Source organism: Oncorhynchus clarkii, chromosome 2 (genome assembly GCF_045791955.1).
Source record: "Oncorhynchus clarkii lewisi isolate Uvic-CL-2024 chromosome 2, UVic_Ocla_1.0, whole genome shotgun sequence".
NCBI lineage: Eukaryota > Metazoa > Chordata > Actinopteri > Salmoniformes > Salmonidae > Oncorhynchus > Oncorhynchus clarkii.
This window is the reverse complement of record NC_092148.1, coordinates 10,907,000-10,933,203: the sequence shown is the minus strand read 5'-3', so window position 1 is coordinate 10,933,203 and position 26,204 is coordinate 10,907,000. Positions and strand designations below refer to the sequence as shown.

Here is a 26,204-nt window from a genome sequence, read left to right as displayed (position 1 = left end):
GAAAGTATTTGTCCAGCTTGTTTTGCTGCCGTGACCCAGCTTTTAGAAGACCAGGGGTTTAGTGTGACTGGCCATGACACACAGTGGCTCCACTGTTTGGTAAACAACTATCTATTGGAGCTACACATTGTCTTGAGACACGCAGCGATTTGGATTAGCTAGTTAGGTTGTTGACATACTAGCAGGTGCCATACCATTGCACTTGGTGGAAGATTTGGTAAAGTAGCCTGTGTAATGCAAGTGCAAAGTTACAATGTTTCCAAACTATTGTTGTCATAGGGTTGTCATAGGGACACTAACCCTGTGCTACACCACAGAGGCGTGTTGGCATGGTAACCTTTTATATTTTTTCTGACCAATCAAAAGAGCGATATTCCCATTGAATTTGAATTTATGGGTAATATGTTTATTCTTCATTCCTCAAGTAACCTGAACTCTTCAAGAAGTGCCATGTCACCCGCAAGTGACAAAACAACAAAAACAGCAAACAAACAGTTCCTTTAAACCAGAAGCCTTTGAGAAGTACATCATATGCATCATCATTACCAAGCCTACAGAATAACTACCAACCAAATCAGAAGATAAACATAGTAATAAACATTATTACTTTAACGTTATTCTACTACCACTATCGTTACTACGGTATTAAAAATGATGACCTTACACGGGTTAGCATGACAGGTAGGGAAAGAAGAAAGGTACATATGAGAGCTGAGGTACGGTTGGGGGAAGGGCAGCCTCTCCCTCAAACACATTGTCTTCCTACACATACAGTACATCAGGGAGGAGCTTACTGCTTCATCTGAAAGGTTGGATAGTCTCAGTCAGGAACATACAACTATGGCCCTGGAAACCCACATTTTCTACTGGTCTCAGTAGCCTTTTGAATTGTCTTGTAGTCAGACTTAGTAACGCCCAGGTAACCAGTCAAGTTAAATATCTGGGGAATCAAAGATACCAATTGATCTATGAGGTAAAGGAAAAGTAACCAGACTAGAGTTGATCATCCCTGGGCTGAGTAGAAAGAGACAGGTCTCAAGTCCCTCAGACTGTTTATTTGTCTGTCTATCTGTCTGTCTATCTGTCTGTCTATCTGTCTGTTTATCTGTCTGTCTATCTATCTGTCTGTCTATCTGTCTGTCTATCTGTCTGTTTATCTGTCTGTCTATCTGTCTGTTTATCTGCCTGTCTGTCTATCTGTCTGTTTATCTGTCTGTCTATCTGTCTGTTTATCTGTCTGTCTATCTGTCTGTTTATCTGTCTGTCTATCTGTTTGTTTATCTGTCTGTCTATCTGTCTGTTTATCTGTCTGTTTATCTGTCTGTCTATCTGTCTGTCTATCTATCTGTCTGTCTGTCTATCTGTCTGTTTATCTGTCTGTCTGTTTATCTGTCTGTCTGTTTATCTGTCTATCTGTCTGTCTGTCTGTCTGTCTGTTTATCTATCTGTCTGTGTCTGTTTATCTGTTTATCTGTCTATTTGTCTGTCTGTTTATCTGTCTGTCTGTCTAGCTGTCTGTCTGTTTATCTGTCTGTCTGTCTAGCTGTCTGTCTGTCTGTTTATCTGTCTGTCTATCTGTCCGTCTCAAAGCATTGATATTTCCATAAGCACTGAGTAGTATGTGTTAGTGAGGTTTAAGAGGTGTGGACTGATTGAAGTTACAGCATTGCTATGCCAGTTATACTTATATACTGTTGGATACTAGAATGTCCTTTAGATAGATATGTGTCATATAGATAGATATTCTTCTGCATTCAAGGGTTGGGCTCAATTCGAATTGAAGGCCGCCAATTCAGGAAGAGATTTGAATTTAAAATCAGCTACTTAAAAAACATAAATAGCTTCTCCTTTTCAATTCATTAAGAAGTTATTAAAAATAGGAGGCCCCTATTTCAATCATCGAATTGCAATTTCAGTTTACTTCCTGAATTGACTGCCATATTGAGCCCAACCCCACTGCATTCACTCAAAGCATTCATTATTCAATAAATGCAGTCTAAAGGTATGAGACTAAATCTATCAGGTTATGATGAAGATATGAAGGATTTGAAGTCAAGACAATGCATACAACACACACTAAGATGAAGCCACTGGATTCCAATAATTGACAAAAACACTGGAGCTGTCCGTGTGTATAATGACTATAGAGTAGTGACTGGTTAGTTGGGGATAAAAGGCCAGATCACTTATCAATTTGATTCATGATCAACCTTATCTATAGTAACGTTTGACTATCTGTTTTCTCTTGGTTATCTATCTATCGGTTAAATTAATCTATATTCATATACCTATATATTATGTATGTATATTTATACAGTCAAATAGTTATCCTTTTAAAACTGACTATTAATTGTAGTGGGAACATGTCAAACACACAGAGACTAAGCGAAAGAGGCGAGAGATCAATAGGGGTGAAAGGTCAAATAGAACACAGAAAACAGCTACATTTCACTATGGTACTACGTTACGTAACAGGGGCTACGCTCCAATACTCTACCATGGCTCCCTTCACCGGTTAGCCTGGCGGCAAGGTCTGGGTCTAGAGCAGAAACCGACCTGGCTACCAGGCTATAAATCTTCCCATAGTGACTGCTGATCTGAAAGTGTTTGGATAAGCTGAATGCATTGGTTGCATGTTTCGTCACAATATTGTTTTTAACGTTCGTTTGGACTGATGCCCGACTGAGCATTCTACTCAATGCATCATCATCATTAAGCGCTGATGAATATTTCATCGAAAGTGCATTACAGTGGCCTGGAAAAACAATGACATTCAAAAACAGGCAAATAAATATTAGGAAAATCTTTCGTCATCATTTTGATGTCACCAGATAGACTTTAGATGCAGTATAACATTAGCCAACTAGCTTAAATTGAGGGGAGGCCACCTGATTGTAACTAGCTTACGTTTGCTTTGCTAGCTATTTTTGCAGAATTTTGCTATTAATTTATACTAAACAGTAGTTAAGACTCAGAACGACGGGGCTTATCACCACTTTAGGGCACCGCCGATGGCGGCCTGGCATGACGTGACGGAGGTGCAAACTATGAATAGAATTCTACAAAGCTTTATCCAGTCCTTCTCAGATCAGTGGTCACCAAAGAGAGATGATGAATGGAGGACATTTAAAGGGATAGTCCACACCAAGATAAGTGTTTGTCTGAAGTTTTCACACTTCAAAAGTGGTCTGAAGTCGTGCTGGGTCCATATTCCACACCATCTGGTGAGCTAAATTAAATCTTCCTTAAATCCCCCTAATTAGATGGCATTAGATGGTACAGTTCTTTAGGGATTGAGTTTTGCACATTTCTACCAGTGCATATAGTGGGATCTACACCACAGATGGTGCGGAGTAAGGACTGAACTAAATCACTTAGACCAGAGATCATCAACTAGATTCAGCCACCAGTGGAACATAATCACAAATCATTTGTAGACTGCAAATTGACCGCAAGAAGCCCAAACAGATATAACATTTGGCTAAAATATAATAATTTCAAACCTTGCTTAGATTTGTAAACAATCACATCTCTCTCTATGTGTGGGAATACCTTGGAACAGATTTTCAACATTTACTGATGTTAGTATTTTATGTCCAACAAGTAACCCAAACCCTTATAAAATCATGGGCTGCCAGTTGGGGAACCCTGATATACGACTTTGGACCACTTTAGAGATATAAACATGTGATTTGAACTTAGATTCAGGGGTGAACTATTTCTCTGAGAGCATTGGGACTTCACCACAGCCTCTCTATGGTTGCCTAAATACATTATAGCTTTATGACTTCATTTTCCCTCCCCCAGATATATTCAAACAATCAAAACTCTGATCAGGTGTCTGAAATCACAGGATAAGTGATGCGTAGCCAATGGGTACGAGCCCCTCTCGGTCTCCCTGACGACAGCGAATCCAGTCGTGATTGACACCCCCTAAAACCACTAACTCCTCCCCTTTCTGGAAGCTTAGCTCCGCCCCTGTGCCAGAGTGGTCGCATAGTGTTCTGACTGACCTGAGAAAGAGAGAAGAATAAGTGATACTACTGTAAAAAAATAAGAATGACGTAAAACTGTCATAGACAGTCATGACAACTGAACTGATGTCCGAACTGAACAAACTAAACATGTAATCTAGATATATTTCCAAATATTTCCAATACCTGAGGGGTCTTGGGTTGTCCCATGTCTCCTCCATCTCTCTCTCTAACACCTCTTCTACCTGCTGGGGCTCCAGCGCCCTCCTCTGGTTAGCGCTGGAACTGCTGCTCACCATCCGGGTCAGAACAGACACCCCTGGAGACAACCACTGAGACGGACGTCTGGGGAGGGAGAGAGATGCATCAGTGATAAGAGTAAGATACTTCAACTGTCTAGTGTCAGAAAACTATCATACAAACACACACACACCAGCGCACCTGGTTGGAAGTGTGGGTATCGTGGAGTTATTGGAGGCTCCAAACAGCCGTCCCAAACCCCAGGGGACCGCCAATGCTCCATCGACCTGAGGAGGGTCACTCCTGGCCTGGGTACTGGTCTGGGGCTCTGGGGGGTCTCTGGATGTCCCCTCCTGGTTCTGTACTGCAGACAGGCTGAGTTCAGCCAGGTTCTGGCCCAGCTTGCCCCCCCAGCGTACCACAGCCCCCCATCCCTGCTGGATCACCTAGGGAGAGAATAACAGCTCAGAAAAGTGCTGTGTGGTACAGACACTCACCCGTGCATTCAAACAAAGACACACATGTTGAATTGTGCTCACCTGTCCTGCCTGTTGGGAGAGACTGGCCTCCTCAACATTAGGAGGTGCTAGCTCCCTAATTTCTTTCTCCTGAACCCACATCAGCTGAGGACTTGTCTCCGCAAGACCCCCAGAGACCTTCGCTGGCTTCAGTGACTCCACCAACCCTCCCACCCCTGAGTTGGCCAGGGATGACGAGCTCACATTATGATTGGTCGCCTCGGGTTCTGCTCTCCCTAAGTCCAGCTCTGATAGGCTCTCGAGATAGCTGCTGCCCCTGCTTTGGGAAGCGGACCCCCGGGGCGAGAGCCTGAATCCCAGGTCCTGATTGGGTGGGCTGGGGATCTCTGGGCTGTGATTGGCTGGATCCAGGTGGTGGTGCTGGAAGAGCAGGTCGAGGTTAAGGGTCAGGAGACTGAGGGGCTGCAGCAGGAGGAGGAGCTCCTCAAACAGAGGCTGGCAGGAAGTTAATGACAGACGCATGAAGGAGGAGGGCTGGTAGAACGTCACCAACACATCTGCCAGAGAGAGAGGGAGGCGAAGGAGAGAGAGAGAGACAGAAACGGAGGGGGAGAGAGGGGGGGGGGGGCGAAGGAGAGAGAGAGAGAAAGAGACGGAGGGGGAGAGAGGGGGGCGAAGGAGAGAGAGAGAGAGAAAGAGACAGAGGGGGGGTGTGGTGAAGGGAGGAGTGAGAAATAATGTTGTAACATATTAATATTCAAACAGATAGATTGCGGACATGAACTTTAGTCTTCAGGGACTTACCACTGCATGACTGGAGATGGGACAGCCAGAAATCCAGAAGCTTGATGCTGAACGAGAGAGACAAGAAGCAGGTGAGAATTGGAATTGAAAAAGTCAAACAGAAAAACCCTAGGAGAGAAGAGCCAGGTCTTACTTGAGGAGGCCGAGGAGGAAGGCGTTGAACCTGTGTTTGTTCTGCCGGAGCTGGGGCAGCTCTCCTATTCTAGCCTGGAGGCTGTACAGGGACTGAGTGCTGGGCCCTGGAGGGAGAAGGGGAGCAGAGATGAGAGAAAGAAAGGCTTTGGTTAAGCTTTGGCACAGAGAAAGAAATCTATATCTAATCAACATGTTATGTTACCTTTGACCTGAATTGACTGAAATTGAAATGAACAAGTACTGAGTCAATGGAATAACCCTGATCACCAGAGTAGTGGGAAGGAGAGAATAAGAGGGAATAGATGAGGGGAGAGTGATAATCAGAGAGAGAGAGAGAGAGAGAGAGAGAAGGATGACTCAACACTGCAGAATAATGAGTGCCAGACTAGAGCGAGAGAGGAGAGACAGACTGAAAGTACTATGAACCCACATGATGTCCGGGAGGGTGAGAGAGATACACATTGGAGAGAGGGAAAGAGGAAGAGAGATATTGAGAGATTGGCTATGTACTTCCATCATGTCTGAGAAAGAGAAATAGAGAGAGATGGATATAGAGAGAGATATATAAAAAGATGGAAAGGCAGGGGGTATAACAACCACAGTCCTCCTATGCTGTCTATGCTCTCTTGTAACCCACCTCTGTACTGCGCTCCAGAGTTCCTACCTGGCCTGGTGGAGGCCTGGACCAGTCCCCAGGCTGAGTTTGGCCTCCTGCCCGAGATCAAATCACTCTGGTGGGGCTTGAGGCCGTCGGAGAGCAGGCTCCGCAGGGCGGGGCACAAACACTGCAGCACCAGCCGGCCCAGAGACGGATTCACACTGCTGTCTCCTGATAGAGCCTGGAAAGGGGAGGGGGGGAGGAGAAAGGAGAGTGGCAAAATAAAGGCGAGAGAGGGAAGAGAGGAGAAATAGGGGAGGAGAGAGAAGGAAGGGAGGAATAGAGGAGGAGAGAGTGGGAAGAGAGGAGAGGGGATAAATAGAGGAGGAGAGAGAGGGAAGAGGAGGAATAAAGGAGGAGATAGAGGGAAGAGAGGAGAGAAATAGGGGAGGAGAGAGTGGGAAGAGAGGGGAGGGGAGAAATAGGGGAGGAGAGAGGGGGAAGAGGAGATAGAGGGAAGAGAGGGGAGGGGAGAAATAGGGGAGGAGAGAGAGGGAAGGGAGGAATAGGGGAGGAGATAGAGGGAAGAGAGGAGAGAAATAGGGGAGGGGAGAAATAGGGGAGGAGAGAGAGGGAAGAGGAGAAATAGGGGAGGAGATAGAGGGAAGAGGAGATAGAGGGAAGAGAGGGGAGGGGAGAAATAGGGGAGGAGAGAGAGGGAAGGGAGGAATAGGGGAGGAGATAGAGGGAAGAGAGGAGAGAAATATGGGAGGAGAGAGTGGGAAGAGAGGGGAGGGGAGAAATAGGGGAGGAGAGAGAGGGAAGAGGAGAAATAGGGGAGGAGATAGAGGGAAGAGAGGGGAGGGGAGAAATAGGGGAGGAGAGAGAGGGAAGGGAGGAATAGGGGAGGAGAGAGGGAAGAGAGGAGAGAAATAGTGGAGGAGAGAGGGAAGAGAGGAGAGGGGAGAAATAGGGGAGGAGAGAGAGGGAAGAGAGGAGAGGGGATAAATAGAGGAAGAGAGAGAGAGGGGAAGAGAGGAGAGAAAAAGGGGAGAGGGGAGAAATAGAAGAGGAGAGAGAGGGAAGAAATAGAGGAGAGAGAGAATAAAGGAGAGGGGATGGGAGAAATAGGAGAGAAAGTGGGAAGAGAGGAGAAATGACAGAAGAGAGAGATTGAAGAGGGTATAAATAGGGGAGGAGAGAGAGGTAAGAGAGGAGAGGGAGGAGGGGAGAAATAGAGGAGAAGAGAGGGGAGAAATAGAGGAGAGAGAGGAGAGGGGAGAAATAGAGGAGAGAGAGGGAAGAAAGGAGGGGGTGTTATGGATAGGAGGAGAAGATAAATAGAGAAGGATGAAAACAGAGAGATGGAGAAGAGAAAAGGAGTAGAGAGAAATATGTGGGAAAGAGGATGGAGTTAGTACACAGAGGTCCTGACTACTGAGCCAAAGATAGAGATATCTGAAGACAACCCAGCACCTTGTTAATGGAGGCAGACTAGGGGAGAGGACGAGGGAGAGACAGAAAGAGACAGACAGATATGTCCTGTTATTCAATGGATGATTCATATATGGAGGATTCATATATAGATATAGAGCCACTAACTGGCTGTTTGAGCCATCAAGTGTCACTAGTTATTAAGTTCCAATGAGCTGAATCAACCACCGGTGCTACAGGCCTACGTCTAGTTTCAGAGACACGGATACAGAAATCCTAGAAGGCAATGAAGTCTTTTGGGAGTTTGAGCTGGTTGATCTTCTTATGTCTGTCTGTTTTTCACTTTGCCTGTCGGTATGGAAACCCTGTCATAGCAACAGTTGACAGTACGTCGTTAGGAGCGGTAGCTAGGGATTATAAACGCGGGGGTGGAGGTTTGTAGTGATTGGATTACCTCCCCTGATCTAAAACCAAAATGTGAAATCGGAGGAAGATGATTGGCCCTATTGAAATGAATATACTTGATTGATCCACAGAGGGGGAGCTGGGTTTGCTGCCAGCATCAGACAACAGCGAACAGTAGAAACAAACAGACATGCTCTCAGAAATACATCATTAAAGTACAGACATAATGAATAAAAACTCAAGCCCATTTTCCATATCTCACATAATGTGGTGTGTACACCATGTTACTGAAGAGACCGTGTTAAACATGGTGTTAAACTGACCTTCTGCACCAGGGTCCGTGAGGAGCTGAACTGAGCCAAAATGGCCTCCACTGCCACACTGACTGCACTGACCAGAGCTGTGGACGGGAGCAGTTAGACATACACACATCATTTCTCTAACAGTGTAAATGTACCTGAATAAATGTACTGTATGTACTGTATATCACATAGACTGTATAGAAATATACATGAAGGCTATATATGATCCCGTGTGACTCAGTTGGTAGAGCATGGTGCTTGCAACGCCAGGGTTGTGGGTTTGATTCCCACGGGGGACCAGTATGAAAATGTATGCACTTAAGTCACTCTGGATAAGAGCGCCTGCTAAATGATTAAAATGTAAATATATACAGGTATATCCTACCTCTTTTTTCCAGCAGGCACAGAGAGGACAGCCCTAGGCCTCTCAGAGGGGCCTTCACGTCATCGCCCATCCAGGAAGTCCCACCTCTCTGTACAGAGCTGGCAAATGAGACGCTACGAACCGCTGAGATTGACAGAGATAGAGGAAGGATCACTTACAACCTACTCTACGCTAATCTAATCAGTGGTGGACTCAGACAGGAAGAGCAATGTTACTTGGTATTTCTGTGTTACTGTTTCAGTATTAGTGATATTAGTTGTTTTAGCAGTTAGTTAAAGCAGTGGTGGAGTACTGTCAGTAGTAGTGTAGTAGTGATAGCATAGTGATAGCATACAGTGAGGGAAAAAATATTTGATCCCCTGCTGATTTTGTACGTTTGCCCACTGACAAAGAAATGATCAGTCTATAATTTCAATGGTAGGTTTATTTGAACAGAAGAACAACAACAAAAATCCAGAAAAACACAAGTCAAAAATGTTATAAATTGATTTGCATTTGAATGAGGGAAATAAGTATTTGACCCCTCTGCAAAACATGACTTTACTTGGTGGCAAAACCCTTGTTGGCAATCACAGAGGTCAGATGTTTCTTGTAGTTGGCCACCAGGTTTGAACACATCTCAGGAGGGATTTTGTCCCACTCCTCTTTGCAGATCTTCTCCAAGTCATTAAGGTTTCGAGGCTGATGTTTGGCAACTCAAACCTTCAGCTCCCTCCACAGATTTTCTATGGGATTAAGGTCTGGAGACCGGCTAGGCCACTCCAGGACCTTAATGTGCTTCTTCTTGAGCCATTCCTTTGTTGCCTTGGCCGTGTGTTTTGGGCCATTGTCATGCTGGAATAGCCACCCATGACCCATTTTCATCCCTTTGATGAGGTGAAGTTGTCCTGTCCCCTTAGCAGAAAAACACCCCCAAAGCATAATGTTTCCACCTCCATGTTTGACAGTGGGGATGGTGTTCTTGGGGGCAGCATTCCTCCTACTCCAAACACGGCAAGTTGAGTTGATGCCAAAGAGCTCCATTTTGGTCTCATCTGACCACAACACTTTCACCCAGTTGTCCTCTGAATCATTCAGATGTTCATTGGCAAACTTCAGACGGGCATGTATATATGCTTTCTTGAGCAGGGGGACCTTGCGGGCGCTGTAGGATTTCAGTCCTTCACAGCGTAGAGTGTTACCAATTGTTTTCTTGGTGACTATGGTCCCAGCTGCCTTGAGATCATTGACAAGATCCTCCCGTGTAGTTCTGGGCTGATTCCTCACCGTTCTCATGATCATTGCAACTCCACGAGGTGAGATCTTGCATGGAGCCCCAGGCCGAGGGAGATTGACAGTTATTTTGTGTTTCTTCCATTTGCGAATAATCGCACCAACTGTTGTCACCTTCTCACCAAGCTGCTTGGCGATGGTCTTGTAGCCCATTCCAGCCTAGTGTAGGTCTACAATCTTGTCCCTGACATCCTTGGAGAGCTCTTTGGTCTTGGCCATGGTGGAGAGTTTGGAATCTGATTGATTGATTGCTTCTGTGGACAGGTGTCTTTTATACAGGTAACAAACTGAGATTAGGAGCACTTCCTTTAAGAGTGTGCTTCTAATCTCAGCTCGTTACCTGTATAAAACACACCTGGGAGCCAGAAATCTTTCTGATTGAGAGGGGGTCAAATACGTATTTCCGTCATTGAAATGCAAATAAATTTGTAACATTTTTGACATGCGTTTTTCTGGATTTTTTTGTTGTTATTCTGTCTCTCACTGTTCAAATAAACCTACTATTAAAATTATAGACTGATAATTTCTTTGTCAGTGGGCAAACGTCCAAAATCAGCAGGGGATCAAATACTTTTTTCCCTCACTGTAGTGATAGCATAGTGATAGCATAGTGATAGCATAGTGATAGCATAGTGATAGCATAGTGATAGCATAGCTTAGTTTGTTGAAACATCCCAGTCAAATATTTTTCACAGATTCTAAAATGGTTGTCTTGTACACTTTGCTTTTCCAATATTCTACACAGGACATTGTCCCTTCTGAGGGTGATACATTATGTGAATGGGAAGCGGATGCATTAACCTCGACAGACACAGGAAACATAAAACCTATTGGAGAAGACCGCCATGCAAAAGTCAGCTATCAGTCACAGGTTGGTGGCGCCTTAGTAGGGGAGGACGGGCTCGTGGTCATGTCTGGAGAGGAATGACTGGAATGGTGTCAGATACATTAAACACCTTAGTAGGGGAGGACAGGCTCGTAGTCATGTCTGGAGAGGAATGACTGGAATGGTGTCAGATACATTAAACACCTTAGTAGGGGAGGACGGGCTCGTGGTCATGTCTGGAGAGGAATGACTGGAATGGTGTCAGATACATTAAACACCTTAGTGGTGGAGGATGGGCTCGTGGTCATGTCTGGAGAGGAATGACTGGAATGGTGTCAGATACATTAAACACCTTAGTAGGGGAGGACGGGCTCGTGGTCATGTCTGGAGAGGAATGGTGTCAGATACATTAAACACCTTAGTAGGGGAGGACGGGCTCGTGGTCATGTCTGGAGAGGAATGACTGGAATGGTGTCAGATACATTAAACACCTTAGTAGGGGAGGACGGGCTCGTGGTCATGTCTGGAGAGGAATGACTGGAATGGTGTCAGATACATTAAACACCTTAGTAGGGGAGGACGGGCTCGTGGTCATGTCTGGAGAGGAATAGTGTCAGATACATTAAACACCTTAGTAGGGGAGGACAGGCTCGTGGTCATGTCTGGAGAGGAATGGTGTCAGATACATTAAACACCTTAGTAGGGGAGGACAGGCTCGTGGTCATGTCTGGAGAGGAATGACTGGAATGGTGTCAGATACATTAAACACCTTAGTAGGGGAGGACGGGCTCGTGGTCATGTCTGGAGAGGAATGACTGGAATGGTGTCAGATACATTAAACACCTTAGTAGGGGAGGACGGGCTCGTGGTCATGTCTGGAGAGGAATGACTGGAATGGTGTCAGATACATTAAACACCTTAGTAGGGGAGGACGGGTTCGTGGTCATGTCTGGAGAGGAATGACTGGAATGGTGTCAGATACATTAAACACCTTGCCAGGTGTTTGATGCCATTCCATTGGCTCCGTTCCAGCCATTATTATGAGCCGTCCTCCCCTCAACAGCCTCCTGTGATATCAGTAAGGTGTGAGCAGGGTGTTAGACAGACAGGGTGACAGACAGACTGACAGGGAGATAGAGATGTAGATATACACACAGACAGACAGACAGACAGACAGATAGACAGATAGACAGACAGGCGAGCAGGGTGTTAGACAGACAGACAGAGTGGCAGACAGGCGAGCAGGGTGTTAGACAGACTAACGGAGTGACAGACAGACAGGCGAGCAGGGTGTTAGACAGACAGACAGAGTGACAGATAGGCGAGCAGGGTGTTAGACAGACAGGCGAGCAGAGTGTTAGACAGACAGGCGAGCAGAGTGTTAGACAGACTAACGGAGTGACAGACAGGCGAGCAGGGTGTTAGACAGACAGGCGAGCAGGGTGTTAGACAGACAGACAGAGTGACAGACAGGCGAGCAGGGTGTTAGACAGACAGGCGAGCAGAGTGTTAGACAGACTAACGGAGTGACAGACAGGCGAGCAGGGTGTTAGACAGACAGGCGAGCAGGGTGTTAGACAGGGGGAGGGAGTGTGAGAGAGAGAGCTCTTACTCAGTGTGGGCGGCAGCGGCGGAGCCTGGATGAGTTTTGGGGGGTCTGAAGTTTTCCTGGGGGGGATAGGGGGGTAGAGGAAGGGGTAGTAGAGGGGGGCGGCCAGGGCAGGGAGGGTGTGAGAGCGGGGGAACAGGGGTGAGCTGAGGCAGGACGCGTCCAGGCCCGGAGGGGGGGCTCCAGAGCGATAGGGGGGGTCGAGAGCCCCGATGGGGGAGAGGCGGGGAGGGGCACCCCTGTGGATGGGACAGTTTTTGGGGTGGTAGAGGTACCAGGTAGGGAGGGGAGGGAGATCTTTAGAGGTTCTGCTCTGGCCAGGGTGAGAGGTGTGTGTGTGTGTGTCAGTGCGACCAAGGGAACCGACTGTGTGTGTTTTGGCATATGCCATCATCATCGCGTCAATGTTTTTATATGGGGTGGTGCAGCCTTGAGTGTGTGTGTCATTGCTTACGAGTGTGTGTGAGCCGGTGTGAGGCTGTTTATCAGTGACGTTAGCGGTGCAGTAGAGGGAGTCAAAGTCAGTGATGGATTCAGAGACAAAGCCATACTCCAGCTTTTCTTTAGTCTTGGACTCATTCACATAACGATACAAACTATCAATGTTGCTCTTGAAGTCCTTTCCAAAACGATGTGCAGAGTCTAGGCCTCCATCCTTCTTAAAATAGTCACTATATCCAGAATCAATATCATTCTCAGAGTAAGTTCCATGACTGTCTTCATTTAAATCTGTGTGAGTGTATGGTGTAGCAAAGGGGTTAGATAACTGGGTAGTGTAGGGGTTAGGGGTCGTGGACTGGGTAGTGTAGGGGTTAGGGGTCGTGGACTGGGTAGTGTAGGGGTTAGGGGTCGTGGACTGGGTAGTGTAGGGGTTAGGGGTCGTGGACTGGGTAGTGTAGGGGTTAGGGGTTGTGGACTGGGTAGTATAGGGGTTAGGGGCCGTGGACTGGGTAGTGTAGGGGTTAGGGGTCGTGGACTGGGTAGTGTAGGGGTTAGGGGCCGTGGACTGGGTAGTGTAGGGGTTAGGGCCTATGGCTGTGGACTGGATTTCAGTGTGGTTGTGAGGTTGGGTCCTGGGGACTGGTCTCGTATGAGCACCACAGTATCCTGGGCGGTAAGGGTGGAGGAAATAGGAGGAGGGCTGGGAGTGGGCCAGGGAGAGAGGGGGTGAGGACACTGCCCAGCCAAAAGGGGCAAGGGAGAGGAGTATGGGGGTAGTTGGGGGCAGGTAGGGGTAGTTAGGGGTCGGAGGACAAGCGAAAGCAGAGAAGAGGGGAAGGAGAAGCAAAGCCATGGACAAACGTTGGAAGGACGGATGGGATAGAGGGATGAGAACAAGGAGAGGAGCAAAAATGTATGTTGCAAATAAATTGGGAAGAGAGAGAGAGATGGAGAGAATGTTAGTGTCTGTTGAGAGAAGAATGCAATGTAAACCAGTAGATCCCACCACAACATGCAGTAACGCAGTACACCACCCAGTACCACACAACAACATACAGTATGTCCAATAGTCTGACCCAACAGACACACAGACTGACCACAATACATGACAGAGTCAATGGAGGTGGTTCATGAACAGAGGAGTCAAAGTTCAGGTTTCGAGAAGCCTTTCTCTTTAGTTTCCTACTCTCACAGTCGTTCACTATTATTTCAACCCCGCCTGTACAGTAGTGGTATGCTGTACTATCTCTCTCTGTACAGTAGTGGTATGCTGTACTATCTATCTCTCTGTACAGTAGTAGTATGCTGTACTATCTCTCTCTCTGTACAGTAGTGGTATGCTGTACTATCTCTCTCTCTGTACAGTAGTGGTATGCTGTACTATCTCTCTCTGTACAGTAGTGGTATGCTGTACTATCTCTCTCTCTGTACAGTAGTGGTATGCTGTCATCTCTCTCTCTGTACAGTAGTGGTATGCTGTACTATATCTCTCTCTGTACAGTAGTGGTATGCTGTACTATATCTCTCTCTGTACAGTAGTGGTATGCTGTCCTCTCTCTCTCTGTACAGTAGTGGTGTGCTGTACTATCTCTCTCTGTACAGTAGTGGTATGCTGTCCTCTCTCTCTCTCTCTGTACAGTAGTGGTATGCTGTCCTCTCTCTCTCTGTACAGTAGTGGTATGCTGTACTATCTCTCTCTCTGTACAGTAGTGGTATGCTGTCCTCTCTCTCTCTCTCTGTACAGTAGTGGTATGCTGTACTATCTCTCTCTCTGTACAGTAGTGGTATGCTGTACTATCTCTCTCTCTGTACAGTAGTGGTATGCTGTACTATCTCTCTCTGTACAGTAGTGGTATGCTGTACTATCTCTCTCTCTGTACAGTAGTGGTATGCTGTACTATCTCTCTCTCTGTACAGTAGTGGTATGCTGTACTATCTCTCTCTCTGTACAGTAGTGGTATGCTGTACTATCTCTCTCTCTGTACAGTAGTGGTATGCTGTACTATCTCTCTCTGTACAGTAGTGGTATGCTGTCCTCTCTCTCTCTCTGTACAGTAGTGGTATGCTGTCATCTCTCTCTCTCTCTCTCTCTCTCTGTACAGTAGTGGTATGCTGTCCTCTCTCTCTCTCTCTGTACAGTAGTGGTATGCTGTCATCTCTCTCTCTGTACAGTAGCGGTATGCTGTCCTCTCTCTCTCTCTCTCTGTACAGTAGTGGTATGCTGTCCTCTCTCTCTCTCTGTACAGTAGTGGTATGCTGTCATCTCTCTCTCTCTCTCTCTCTCTCTCTGTACAGTAGTGGTATGCTGTCCTCTCTCTCTCTCTCTGTACAGTAGTGGTATGCTGTCTCTCTCTCTCTCTGTACAGTAGTGGTATGCTGTCCTCTCTCTCTCTGTACAGTAATGGTATGCTGTCATCTCTCTCTCTGTACAGTAGTGGTATGCTGTCCTCTCTCTCTCTCTCTCTCTCTGTACAGTAGTGGTATGCTGTCTTCTCTCTCTCTGTACAGTAGTGGTATGCTGTCCTCTCTCTCTCTCGCTGTACAGTAGTGGTATGCTGTCCTCTCTCTCTCTCTCTGTACAGTAGTGGTATGCTGTCCTCTCTCTCTCTCTGTACAGTAGTGGTATGCTGCCCTCTCTCTCTCTCTGTACAGTAGTGGTATGCTGTCCTCTCTCTCTCTCTCTCTCTCTGTACAGTAGTGGTATGCTGCCCTCTCTCTCTCGCTGTACAGTAGTGGTATGCTGTCCTCTCTCTCTCTCTGTACAGTAGTGGTATGCTGTCCTCTCTCTCTCTCTCTCTCTGTGCAGTAGTGGTATGCTGTCATCTCTCTCTCTGTACAGTAGTGGTATGCTGTCCTCTCTCTCTCTCTCTGTACAGTAGTGGTATACTGTCCTCTCTCTCTCTCTGTACAGTAGTGGTATGCTGTCCTCTCTCTCTCTGTACAGTAGTGGTATGCTGTACTATCTCTCTCTGTACAGTAGTGGTATGCTGTCCTCTCTCTCTCTCTGTACAGTAGTGGTATGATGTCATCTCTCTCTCTCTCTCTCTCTCTCTCTCTCTCTCTGTACAGTAGGGGTATGCTGTCCTCTCTCTCTCTCTGTACAGTAGTGGTATGCTGTCATCTCTATCTCTGTACAGTAGTGGTATGCTGTCCTCTCTCTCTCTCTCTCTCTCTGTACAGTAGTGGTATGCTGTCCTCTCTCTCTCTGTATAGTAATGGTATGCTGTCATCTCTCTCTCTGTACAGTAGTGGTATGCTGTCCTCTTTCTATCTCTCTCTGTACAGTAGTGGTATGCTGTCTTCTCTCTCTGTACAGTAGTGGTATGCTGTCCTCTCTCTCTCTCTCTCGCTGTACAGTAGTGGTATGCTGTCCTCTCTCTCTCTCTCTGTACAGTAGTGGTATGCTGTCCTCTCTCTCTCTCTGTACAGTAGTGGTATGCTGCCCTCTCTCTCTCTCTGTACAGTAGTGGTATGCTGTCCTCTCTCTCTCTCTCTGTACAGTAGTGGTATGTTGCCCTCTCTCTCTCGCTGTACAGTAGTGGTATGCTGTCCTCTCTCTCTCTCTGTACAGTAGTGGTATGCTGTCCTCTCTCTCTCTCTCTCTCTCTGTACAGTAGTGGCATGCTGTCATCTCTCTCTCTGTACAGTAGTGGTATGCTGCCCTCTCTCTCTCTGTACAGTAGTGGTATGCTGTCCTCTCTCTCTCTGTACAGTAGTGGTATGCTGTCCTCTCTCTCTCTGTACAGTAGTGGTATGCTGTCCTCTCTCTCTCTGTACAGTAGTGGTATGCTGTCCTCTCTCTCTCTGTACAGTAGTGGTATGCTGCCCTCTCTCTCTCTCTGTACAGTAGTGGTATGCTGTCCTCTCTCTCTCTCTCTGTACAGTAGTGGTATGCTGTCCTCTCTCTGTACAGTAGTGGTATGCTGTCCTCTCTCTCTCTGTACAGTAGTGGTATGCTGTCCTCTCTCTCTCTCTCTCTCTGTACACTAGTGGTATGCTGCCCTCTCTCTCTCTCTGTACAGTAGTGGTATGCTGTCCTCTCTCTCTCTGTACAGTAGTGGTATGCTGTCCTCTCTCTCTCTCTCTGTACAGTAGTGGTATGCTGTCCTCTCTCTGTACAGTAGTGGTATGCTGTCCTCTCTCTCTCTGTACAGTAGTGGTATGCTGTCCTCTCTCTCTCTGTACAGTAGTGGTATGCTGTCCTCTCTCTCTCTCTGTACAGTAGTGGTATGCTGTTTTATCTCTCTCTCTGTACAGTAGTGGTATGCTGTCCTCTCTCTCTCTGTACAGGAGTGGTATGCTGTCCTCTCTCTCTATGTACAGGAGTGGTATGCTGTCCTCTCTCTCTCTCTCTCTCTCTCTGTACAGTAGTGGTATGCTGTCCTCTCTCTCTCTGTACAGTAGTGGTATGCTGTCCTCTCTCTCTCTGTACAGTAGTGGTATGCTGCCCTCTCTCTCTCTCTGTACAGTAGTGGTATGCTGTCCTCTCTCTCTCTCTCTCTGTACAGTAGTGGTATGCTGTCCTCTCTCTGTACAGTAGTGGTATGCTGTCCTCTCTCTCTCTGTACAGTAGTGGTATGCTGTCCTCTCTCTCTTTCTCTCTGTACACTAGTGGTATGCTGCCCTCTCTCTCTCTCTGTACAGTAGTGGTATGCTGTCCTCTCTCTCTCTGTACAGTAGTGGTATGCTGTCCTCTCTCTCTCTGTACAGGAGTGGTATGCTGTCCTCTCTCTCTCTCTCTCTCTCTCTCTCTCTCTCTCTCTCTCTCTCTCTGTACAGTAGTGGTATGCTGTCCTCTCTCTGTACAGTAGTGGTATGCTGTCCTCTCTCTCTCTGTACAGTAGTGGTATGCTGTCCTCTATCTTCACCTTCTCTCTCTCCCTCTCTCTCTGTACAGTAGTGGTATGCTGTCCTCTCTCTCTCTCTCTGTACAGTAGTGGTATTCTGTTCTCTCTCTCTCTGTACAGTAGTGGTATGCTGTCCTCTCTCTATACAGTAGTGGTATGCTGTCCTCTCTCTCTCTCTGTGTACAGTAGTGGTATGCTGTCCTCTCTCTCTCTCTGTACAGTAGTGGTATGCTGTTTTCTCTCTCTCTCTGTACAGTAGTGGTATGCTGTCCTCTCTCTCTCTGTACAGTAGTGGTATGCTGTCCTCTCTCTCTCTGTACAGGAGTGGTATGCTGTCCTCTCTCTCTCTCTCTCTCTCTCTCTCTGTACAGTAGTGGTATGCTGTCCTCTCTCTGTACAGTAGTGGTATGCTGTCCTCTCTCTCTCTGTACAGTAGTGGTATGCTGTCCTCTATCTTCACCTTCTCTCTCTCTCTCTCTCTCTCTCTGTACAGTAGTGGTATGCTGTCCTCTCTCTCTCTCTCTGTACAGTAGTGGTATTCTGTTCTCTCTCTCTCTGTACAGTAGTGGTATGCTGTCCTCTCTCTATACAGTAGTGGTATGCTGTCCTCTCTCTCTCTCTGTGTACAGTAGTGGTATGCTGTCCTCTCTCTCTCTCTGTACAGTAGTGGTATGCTGTTTTCTCTCTCTCTCTGTACAGTAGTGGTATGCTGTTTTCTCTCTCTCTCTGTACAGTAATGGTATGCTGTCCTCTATCTTCACCTTCTCTCTCTCTCTTTTTCTTTCCCTCTCTCTACTAGAGAAAAGTACCGTTGGTTATGCTGAGTCAGGCTATGGAGAGTTCTGTTCCTGCCTGGCTGCGCACTGTCTATCTCTCCGTCTCCTTGGAGATGATTGGATAATAGCCTATGCTGACTAGTCCATTCTGCACAGAAATACATTGTCTCATTTAATATCACCGTGACAGAGAGAGAGGCTACACAGAGCGTGTTAACTACCGTACCTTGGTTTAGCCTTGAGTTGATCTGACTGTCTCTCAGATGCAGCCACACATTACACTTCCTGGTTTATTTTGCGCTACTGTGAAATAAGTATCTGCCATTGGTTGGTAGATGGAGCCCCTCCTCTTTGGTTCTTAAAGCTGTACACGTGACAAATAGTCTGGTCTGAATTGACCACACATAACCACACATAACTCTTGGCTTTTACATACACACAGAGGGAAGCACACTACACACACATTCACACGCACACACACACATACATTCAACATTTCTCCTGAAATGTACATTGTGACTTTGATTAGAAAAATAACAAATATATATTTCAGACAATAATCACACAATGAAATGACTTGTAACAATGTACATTGTTATCAAAACAATAAAGCTGTGAAGTTGAAATACAAATGAATAGAGTTATTCAGCCCTTCAGCCTATGGAACTAAGAACTAGAGGTCGACCGATTAATCGGAATGGCCGGTTAATTAGGGCCGATTTCAAGTTTTCATAACAATTGGTAATCGGCATTTTTGGACACCGATCATGGCTGATTACATTGCACTCCACGAGGAGACTGGGTGGCAGGCTGACTACCTGTTATGCGAGTGCAGCAAAGAGCCAAAGTAAGGTGCTAGCTAGCATTAAACGTATCTTATAAAAAACCATCAATCTTAACATAATCACTAGTTAACTACACATGGTTGATGATATTACTAGTTTATCTAGCTTGTCCTGCGTTGCATATAATCGATGTGGTGCCTGTTCATTTATCATTGAATCACAGCCTACTTCACCAAACGGGTGATTTAACAAGCGCATTCGTGGAAAAAGCACTGTCGTTGCACCAATGTGTACCTAACCATAAACAGCAACGCCTTTCTTAAAATCAATACACAAATACAGTGTGGCAAAAAAGTCAGAAATCTTGCTTGTTTGTAGGTGATCAAATACTTATTTTCCACCATAATTTGCAAATAAATTCATTAAAAATCCTACAATGTGATTTTCTGGATTTTTTTTCTAATTTTGTCTGTCATAGTTGAAGTGTACCTATGATAAAAATTACAGGCCTCTCTCATCTTTTTAAGTGGGAGAACTTGCACAATTGGTGGCTGACTAAATACTTTTTTGCCCCACTGTATATATTTTTAAACCTGCATATTTAGTTAATATTGCCTGCTAACATAAATGTATTTTAACTAGGGAAATTGTGTCACTTCTCTTGCGTTCTGTGCAACAGAGTCAGGGTATATGTAGCAGTTTGGGCCGCATGGCTCGTTGCGAACTGTAAAGACTATTTCTTCCTAACAAAGACAGCCAACTTCGCCAAACGGGGGTTGATTTAACAAAAGCTCAATCGTTGCACAAATGTACCTAGCCATAAACATCCACGTCTTTCTTAAAATCAATACACAGAAGTATATATTTTTAAACCTGCATATTTAGTTAAAAGAAATTAATGTTAGTAGGCTATATTAAACTAGGGAAATTGTGTCATTTCTCTTGCGTTCATTGCACACAGAGTCAGGGTGTATGCAACAGTTTGGGCCGCCTGGCTCGTTGCGAACTAATTTGCCAGAATTGTATTTAATTATGGCATAACATTGAAGGTTGTACAATGTAACAAGAATATTTAGACTTATGGATGCCACCCGTTAGATAAAATACAGAACGGTTCCATATTTCACTGAAAGAATAAACATTTGGCTTTCAAAATGATAGCTTCCGAATTTGACCATATTAATGACCTAAGGCTCGTATTTCTGTGTGTTATTATTATATTATAATTAAGTCTATGATTTGATATTTGATATAGCAGTCTGACTGAGCGGTGGTAGGCAACAGCAGGCTCGTAAGCATTCATTCAAACAGCACTTTACTGCGTTTTGCCAGCAGTTCTTCGCTGTGCATCAAGCATTGCGCTGTTTATGACTCCAAACCTATCAACTCCCGACATTGGGCTGACAATACTAAAGTACCTATTAGAACATCCAATAGTCAAAGGTATATGAAATACAAATGGTATAGAGAGAAATAGTTCTGTAAATACTATATTAACTACAACCTAAAACCTCTTATCTTGGAATATTGAAGTCTCATGTTAAAAGGAACCACCAGCTTTCATATGTTCTCATGTTCTGAGCAAGGAACTTAAACGTTAGCTTTTTTACATGGCACATATTGCACTTTTACTTTCTTCTCCAACACTTTGTTTTTGCATTATTTAAACCAAATTGAACATGTTTCATTATTTATTTGAGGCTAAATTAATTTTATTGATGTATTATATTAAGTTAAAATAAGTGTTCATTCAGTGTGGTTGTAATTGTCATTATTACAAATATATATATAGAAATTGGCCGATAAATCGGTATCGGCTTTTTTGGTCCCCCAATAATCTGTATCGGCATTAAAAAATCATACCTCTTCTAAGAACCACTCTAAAGGTAGCCTATAGTATGAATCTCAGCCATTCTGGGAAGGGGAGAACAGTCTGGAAAAAAAAAAGATGGAAGATAGAGGAGAAAGGAGTGAGTGAGAGGTCAAGGACAGAAGAGAGACAGGAGGAAGTAGGCAACAAAACATGAACCAATGACTCACCAGATAGTGGAGAGAGAGAGAGAGCATGATAGAGGGAAGGGGAGACCAAGAGAGAGAGGGAGATGGGTAGAGAGAGGGAGATGGGGAGAGAGAGAGGGAGATGGGGAGAGAGAGGGAGATGGGTAGAGAGAGGGAGATGGGTAGAGAGAGAGGGAGATGGGTAGAGAGAGGGAGATGGGGAGAGAGAGAGGGAGATGGGGAGAGAGAGGGAGATGGGTAGAGAGAGGGAGATGGGGAGAGAGAGAGGGCATGATAGAGGGAAGGGGAGACTGAGAGAACAGGCTACAGTGTATAAACAGTGAAAAGGATAGAAAGAGAATGAGGGAGGAGGAAAGAGACAAAGAGGAAGAGAGATATACAGAGAAAGAGAGCTAGAGGGAGATGGGGAGAGGGAGAGAGAGAGGGAGATGGGGATAGAGAAGGAGATGGGGAGAGAGAGGGAGATGGGTAGAGAGAGAGAGAGGGAGATGGGTAGAGAGAGAGGGAGGGAGATGGGTAGAGAGAGAGGGAGGGAGATGGGTAGAGAGAGGGAGATGGGGAGAGAGAGGGAGATGGGTAGAGAGGGGGAGATGGTGGGAGAGAGAGGGAGATGGGGAGAGAGAGGGAGATGGGGAGAGAGAGGGAGATGGGGAGAGAGAGGGAGATGGGTAGAGAGAGGGAGATGGGTAGAGAGAGAGGGAGATGGGTAGAGAGATAGGGAGATGGGGAGAGAGGGAGATGGGGAGAGGGAGATGGGGAGAGAGAGAGGGAGATGGGGAGAGAGGGAGATGGGTAGAGAGAGGGAGATGGGGGGAGAGAGAGATGGGTAGAGAGAGAGATGGGTAGAGAGAGAGGGAGATTGGGGAGAGAGAGGGAGATGGGGAGAGAGAGGGAGATGGGTAGAGAGAGGGAGATGGGTAGAGAGAGGGAGATGGGGAGAGAGAGGGAGATGGGGAGAGAGAGAGAGGAGATGGGGAGAGAGAGGGAGATGGGGAGAGAGAGCTAGGAGATGGCGAGAGAGAGCTAGGAGATGGCGAGAGAGAGCTAGGAGATGGCGAGAGAGAGAGAGAGGAGTTGGGGAGATGTGGGGGGAGGGAGAGAGATGGGGAGAGAGAGGGAGAGGGTGAGCTAGAGGGAGATGGAGAGAGAGAGGAGATGGGGAGAGAGAGAGAGAGGGTGAGCTAGAGGGAGATGGGGAGAGAGAGAGTGTGAGCTAGAAGGAGAGAGAGAGGGTGAGCTAGAGGGAGATGGAGAGAGAGAGAGTGTGAGCTAGAAGGAGATAGCTGTGGGTACTCCATTACTTCCCCCCCGGTCTGCAGATTGGATGAATAATTGAATAAGGCAGTGATGACATCACACCAGGCCCACAGGAAGCACTGAAGAGATTCCACCATCTCTTCCTCCCTCTCTGTCTCCCTCTCCCACTCTGCCCCATACTCTTCCTCCCTCTCTGTCTCCCTCTCCCACTCTGCCCCATACTCTTCCTCCCTCTCTGTCTCCCTCTCCCACTCTGCCCCATACTCTTCCTCCCTCTCTGTCTCCCTCTCCCACTCTGCCCCATACTCTTCCTCCCTCTCTGTCTCCCTCTCCCACTCTGCCCCATACTCTTCCTCCCTCTCTGTCTCCCTCTCCCACTCTGCCCCATACTCTTCCTCCCTCTCTGTCTCCCTCTCCCCCTCTGCCCCATACTCTTCCTCCCTCTCTGTCTCCCTCTCCCACTCTGCCCCATACTCTTCCTCCCTCTCTGTCTCCCTCTCCCACTCTGCCCCATACTCTTCCTCCCTCTCTGTCTCCCTCTCCCACTCTGCCCCATACACTTCCTCCCTCTCTGTCTCCCTCTCCCACTCTGCCCCATACACTTCCTCCCTCTCTGTCTCCCTCTCCCACTCTGCCCCATACACTCACCTGTCCATCCCTGAAAAAGAATGAGTGCCGCCCATCTAGTCCTTTTTCTCTGCTCCTTTCCATCTCCATCATCTATCTGTCCATCCTAGATAGAAACTACATTCCACTGCACCCATCTATGTATGCATCTCTCTCTTGTTCCCCTTATTTCTCTTTCCCTCTACTCTGGAATGCGGAGAATTCTCCTCGTGTTTTTGTCACCCTTCTCTCTGCTGGTTTAGTTTTTATTCCCAAGAGAAGACACAGTTTCAGATGTGGTGTTGTGTTGTGTACATAATATTAGATGGAAGGTGGCTTCAGTGAATACTGTAGTTTGTTACTACCTCCACATTTTCACCCCAAATCAGCACCTCACAGTCAGCAACTAGGCCTATAGTCATCATCATCTAACTCACCTGTCGTTCTTGACTCCCAGGTTCTTCCTCCATCAGCTGTTCCTCTCACCTCCACCTCTTCTTCCTCTACCTCTTCTTTCCTCTTTTCTCCCTCCTCTTTTCTCTGTCCATCCATCCTCCACAGGTTCCCTTCACTGGCTGAGCACCCAATCCGCTGCGAGGGACATAACTCGGGTTGTCCAATCGCATCCTCTGCTTTCTGGAACATTTCCCTAAAAGCAGCCAATGAGGTGAGGGGAGGTGGTTGCAGGAAGGTGGCCTGGGCCTGGGAGGTGTACTCCCATTGGATTCCGTCACTGTCCGTCTTTTCCCTCCTCCACTTGAGGTTGTAGAGGAAGTCAGGGTCAGGGGTTATGACTGTGGGATCAGGATCCGGTTCAGTTATTAGTTGGTAGGCCGGGGAGCTGTGTTTGCTACGGTTACGCAGTTCTTTGAAGGTCATCACTTTTGAACCCGACCCTGACGTTGACCCAGATGACGACGTTGACCCGGAAGTAGATTTCTTCAGGGTTTCCTCATTGGATTTTCTAACTTCCAAGGGCGGGGGCAGGGTCAGGGTTTCACCATCGGGGGAGAAAGCCATGAGCCAATCAAATCGCTCAGGGCGTAAAGAGTTGGCGAGTAGGGTGCAAACTTTGAGGGGGGGCAGGGTAGGGGGGACAGGGGGTAAGGGACGCGGAGGAGGAGGGGGAGGGGTTTCCGAGAGCACAGGGGAATATTTGAAAGTCTCGAAGTTAACATTGTTAGAGGTGTTGGTATTTCCAGTGCTGTAGTAGGAGTCAGATGCTAGGCTAACGTTAGCCCCAAACCCGCTGTTTCTCTTCCTCCTTCTCGCCATGTCAGTGAAAGACGTGGTTCTAAACACATCTCTGCTCTCCTCTTTCTCTCCCTCATCCTCCTTTACTCCTCCAAATATATCAGTCTCTCTATCCCTCTCCACCTCTGACCTCCCTCCTCCATCTCTCCATCCATCCACAGCCAACCCATCTATATCATACTGCTCCTTAGCCTTCTCCTCTTTTCTCCTCATCCCTCTATCTTGTGTCTGTCCAGGCCTGGAGGTGTGGTGGGTCTCCCCCTCTCCCTCCTCCTCCAGTCCCCCCACACAAACCCCCAGCTCTGGGCTGAGTTTGAGGAGCTCAGCCTGGGTCAGTCCTGCTAGCACCAGTAGCTTACGGATCTCATCATCCAACGCATGGAAAGAGGGAGGAGGGGGGAGAGAGGGCGGGGGAGGGATGGCAGGTGGGGTGGTGGAGTTGGAGATGGAAATGGTGGGGGCAGGGGGGAGAGGAGGGGGGCGAGAGTTGGGAGGGGAGAGGGACAGGGGGGTCTTCCCGCATCCTGCTTGGAGGGTGGCGAGACGCTGAGCCTCCTTACGGGCTAGGTGCTTCCTCCGAGGGGGAGGGATGGGGGGAGTGGAGGAGGGGAGGGAGAATGGGAGAGGGGAAGATTTGTAGAGAGTAAAGTAAGGGATGGGCTGACAGAGAAGAGGAGGGGGGATGGAGCGTGGGGAAGGAGGGAGGGCCTTCTCACACCTGAAGGTGTAGAAAGTGGGGGATGAGGATGGAGAGGTGCAGACAGAGACGGAGGGGGTGATATCACGGCTGATGTTGATGTAGGTGTGGAGTTCAGAGTTCACGCTGGCATAGCGGGCAGGGGGTTTGGGGGGTCTCGGTGGGAGCTCTATGGGCGAAGAGGTCTCTGATTGTGAGACCAGGGGCTCGTCACAGTCTGAAGGTGCTGTCAGGTCCACTCCAGCATCAGAGAACTCCTGGGAATCTCCCAAAGACCCTCCTCGGCCCTTATACAGCTTCCAAGACATATCCACGTTCCCCATCTCATCCAGAACATCAGAGAGATCCTCCTTGCCCAGATCGCCTAGATCCAGTCCCTTCTCATGGAGCCTGGTGATGTGGGTCAGCTTCACCTGCCTGTTGACACTCTCCAGTCGGTCCAGATGATCCAGTCGATCCCTCAGTAGATCCCCTTGAGGATCCCCCTCCAGGTCCCAGCGAGCCACCTGAATCACCTGGCTAAAGCGCTCCATCTTTCCAAAGTCTCCCACTGACTCCAGGAAGTCCAGGAGGCCTAGTTTGGCAACCTCTGACCCTAAGCCTGTCTGACCTTTGACCCCCAGGTAGTCAGAGGAGGAGGGGGAGGCGGGGGCAGAGGGGTAGCCCTCGTCTGGGGAGCAGGCGTGTGGGGGGGAGGAAGGGCAACGAGAGACAGAGGGGGGTTTGGGGTTGAGGAGCAGGACAGGGGGGGAACGGGAGGCTTGGTAGCGTTCAGGAACATGAATGTGAGTGTGGTCCTGAGAAATTGACAGATCAGCGTTCCACTTGTGGCCAGAGGACGAGAGAGAGGTGGAGAGATCGGCGCAGTCTGACTCCAGATCGGAGCAGGAGCTGATGGAAGTGGAGGATGAGGAGGTGGAGGAGGTCAGGGAGAGATCCAGGAGAGAGGGAGGGCAGTCGCAGCACGATGGGACCAATGTGTCGTCATCATCATCATCATCATCTCCCTCCTCCTCATCATCAACTTCAACATCAACACTGTTTTCCTCTTCCTCCTCT

At 47.3% G+C, this 26,204-nt stretch overlaps 2 protein-coding genes across 6 annotated transcripts in view; one reads left to right on the top strand and one right to left on the bottom strand.

Moving 5' to 3' along the window:
- The window catches only part of LOC139421213 (uncharacterized), a 1,124,809-nt gene that overhangs the window by 642,526 nt on the left and 456,079 nt on the right, over positions 1-26,204 (top strand). The window lies entirely within an intron of this gene.
- LOC139421094 (AP-4 complex accessory subunit RUSC1-like) lies at positions 1,369-24,242 on the bottom strand. Of its 5 annotated transcripts, none has more exons than XM_071171633.1 (12): positions 23,632-24,242; positions 12,467-13,639; positions 8,757-8,879; positions 8,393-8,469; positions 7,707-7,724; positions 6,270-6,471; positions 5,631-5,736; positions 5,498-5,544; positions 4,754-5,250; positions 4,416-4,660; positions 4,161-4,319; positions 1,369-4,013 (listed from the first exon to the last, which is right to left on the bottom strand). In XM_071171633.1, the coding sequence occupies exons 1-12, from the start codon at positions 24,212-24,214 to the stop codon at positions 3,848-3,850; spliced, it is 3,396 nt and encodes a 1,131-aa protein (XP_071027734.1). In that variant the 5' UTR covers positions 24,215-24,242; the 3' UTR covers positions 1,369-3,847. The 5 variants fall into 5 exon arrangements, with proteins under 5 accessions (XP_071027734.1, XP_071027751.1, XP_071027742.1 ...); XM_071171650.1 differs by having other exon boundaries at positions 6,297-6,471; XM_071171641.1 differs by lacking the exon at positions 7,707-7,724.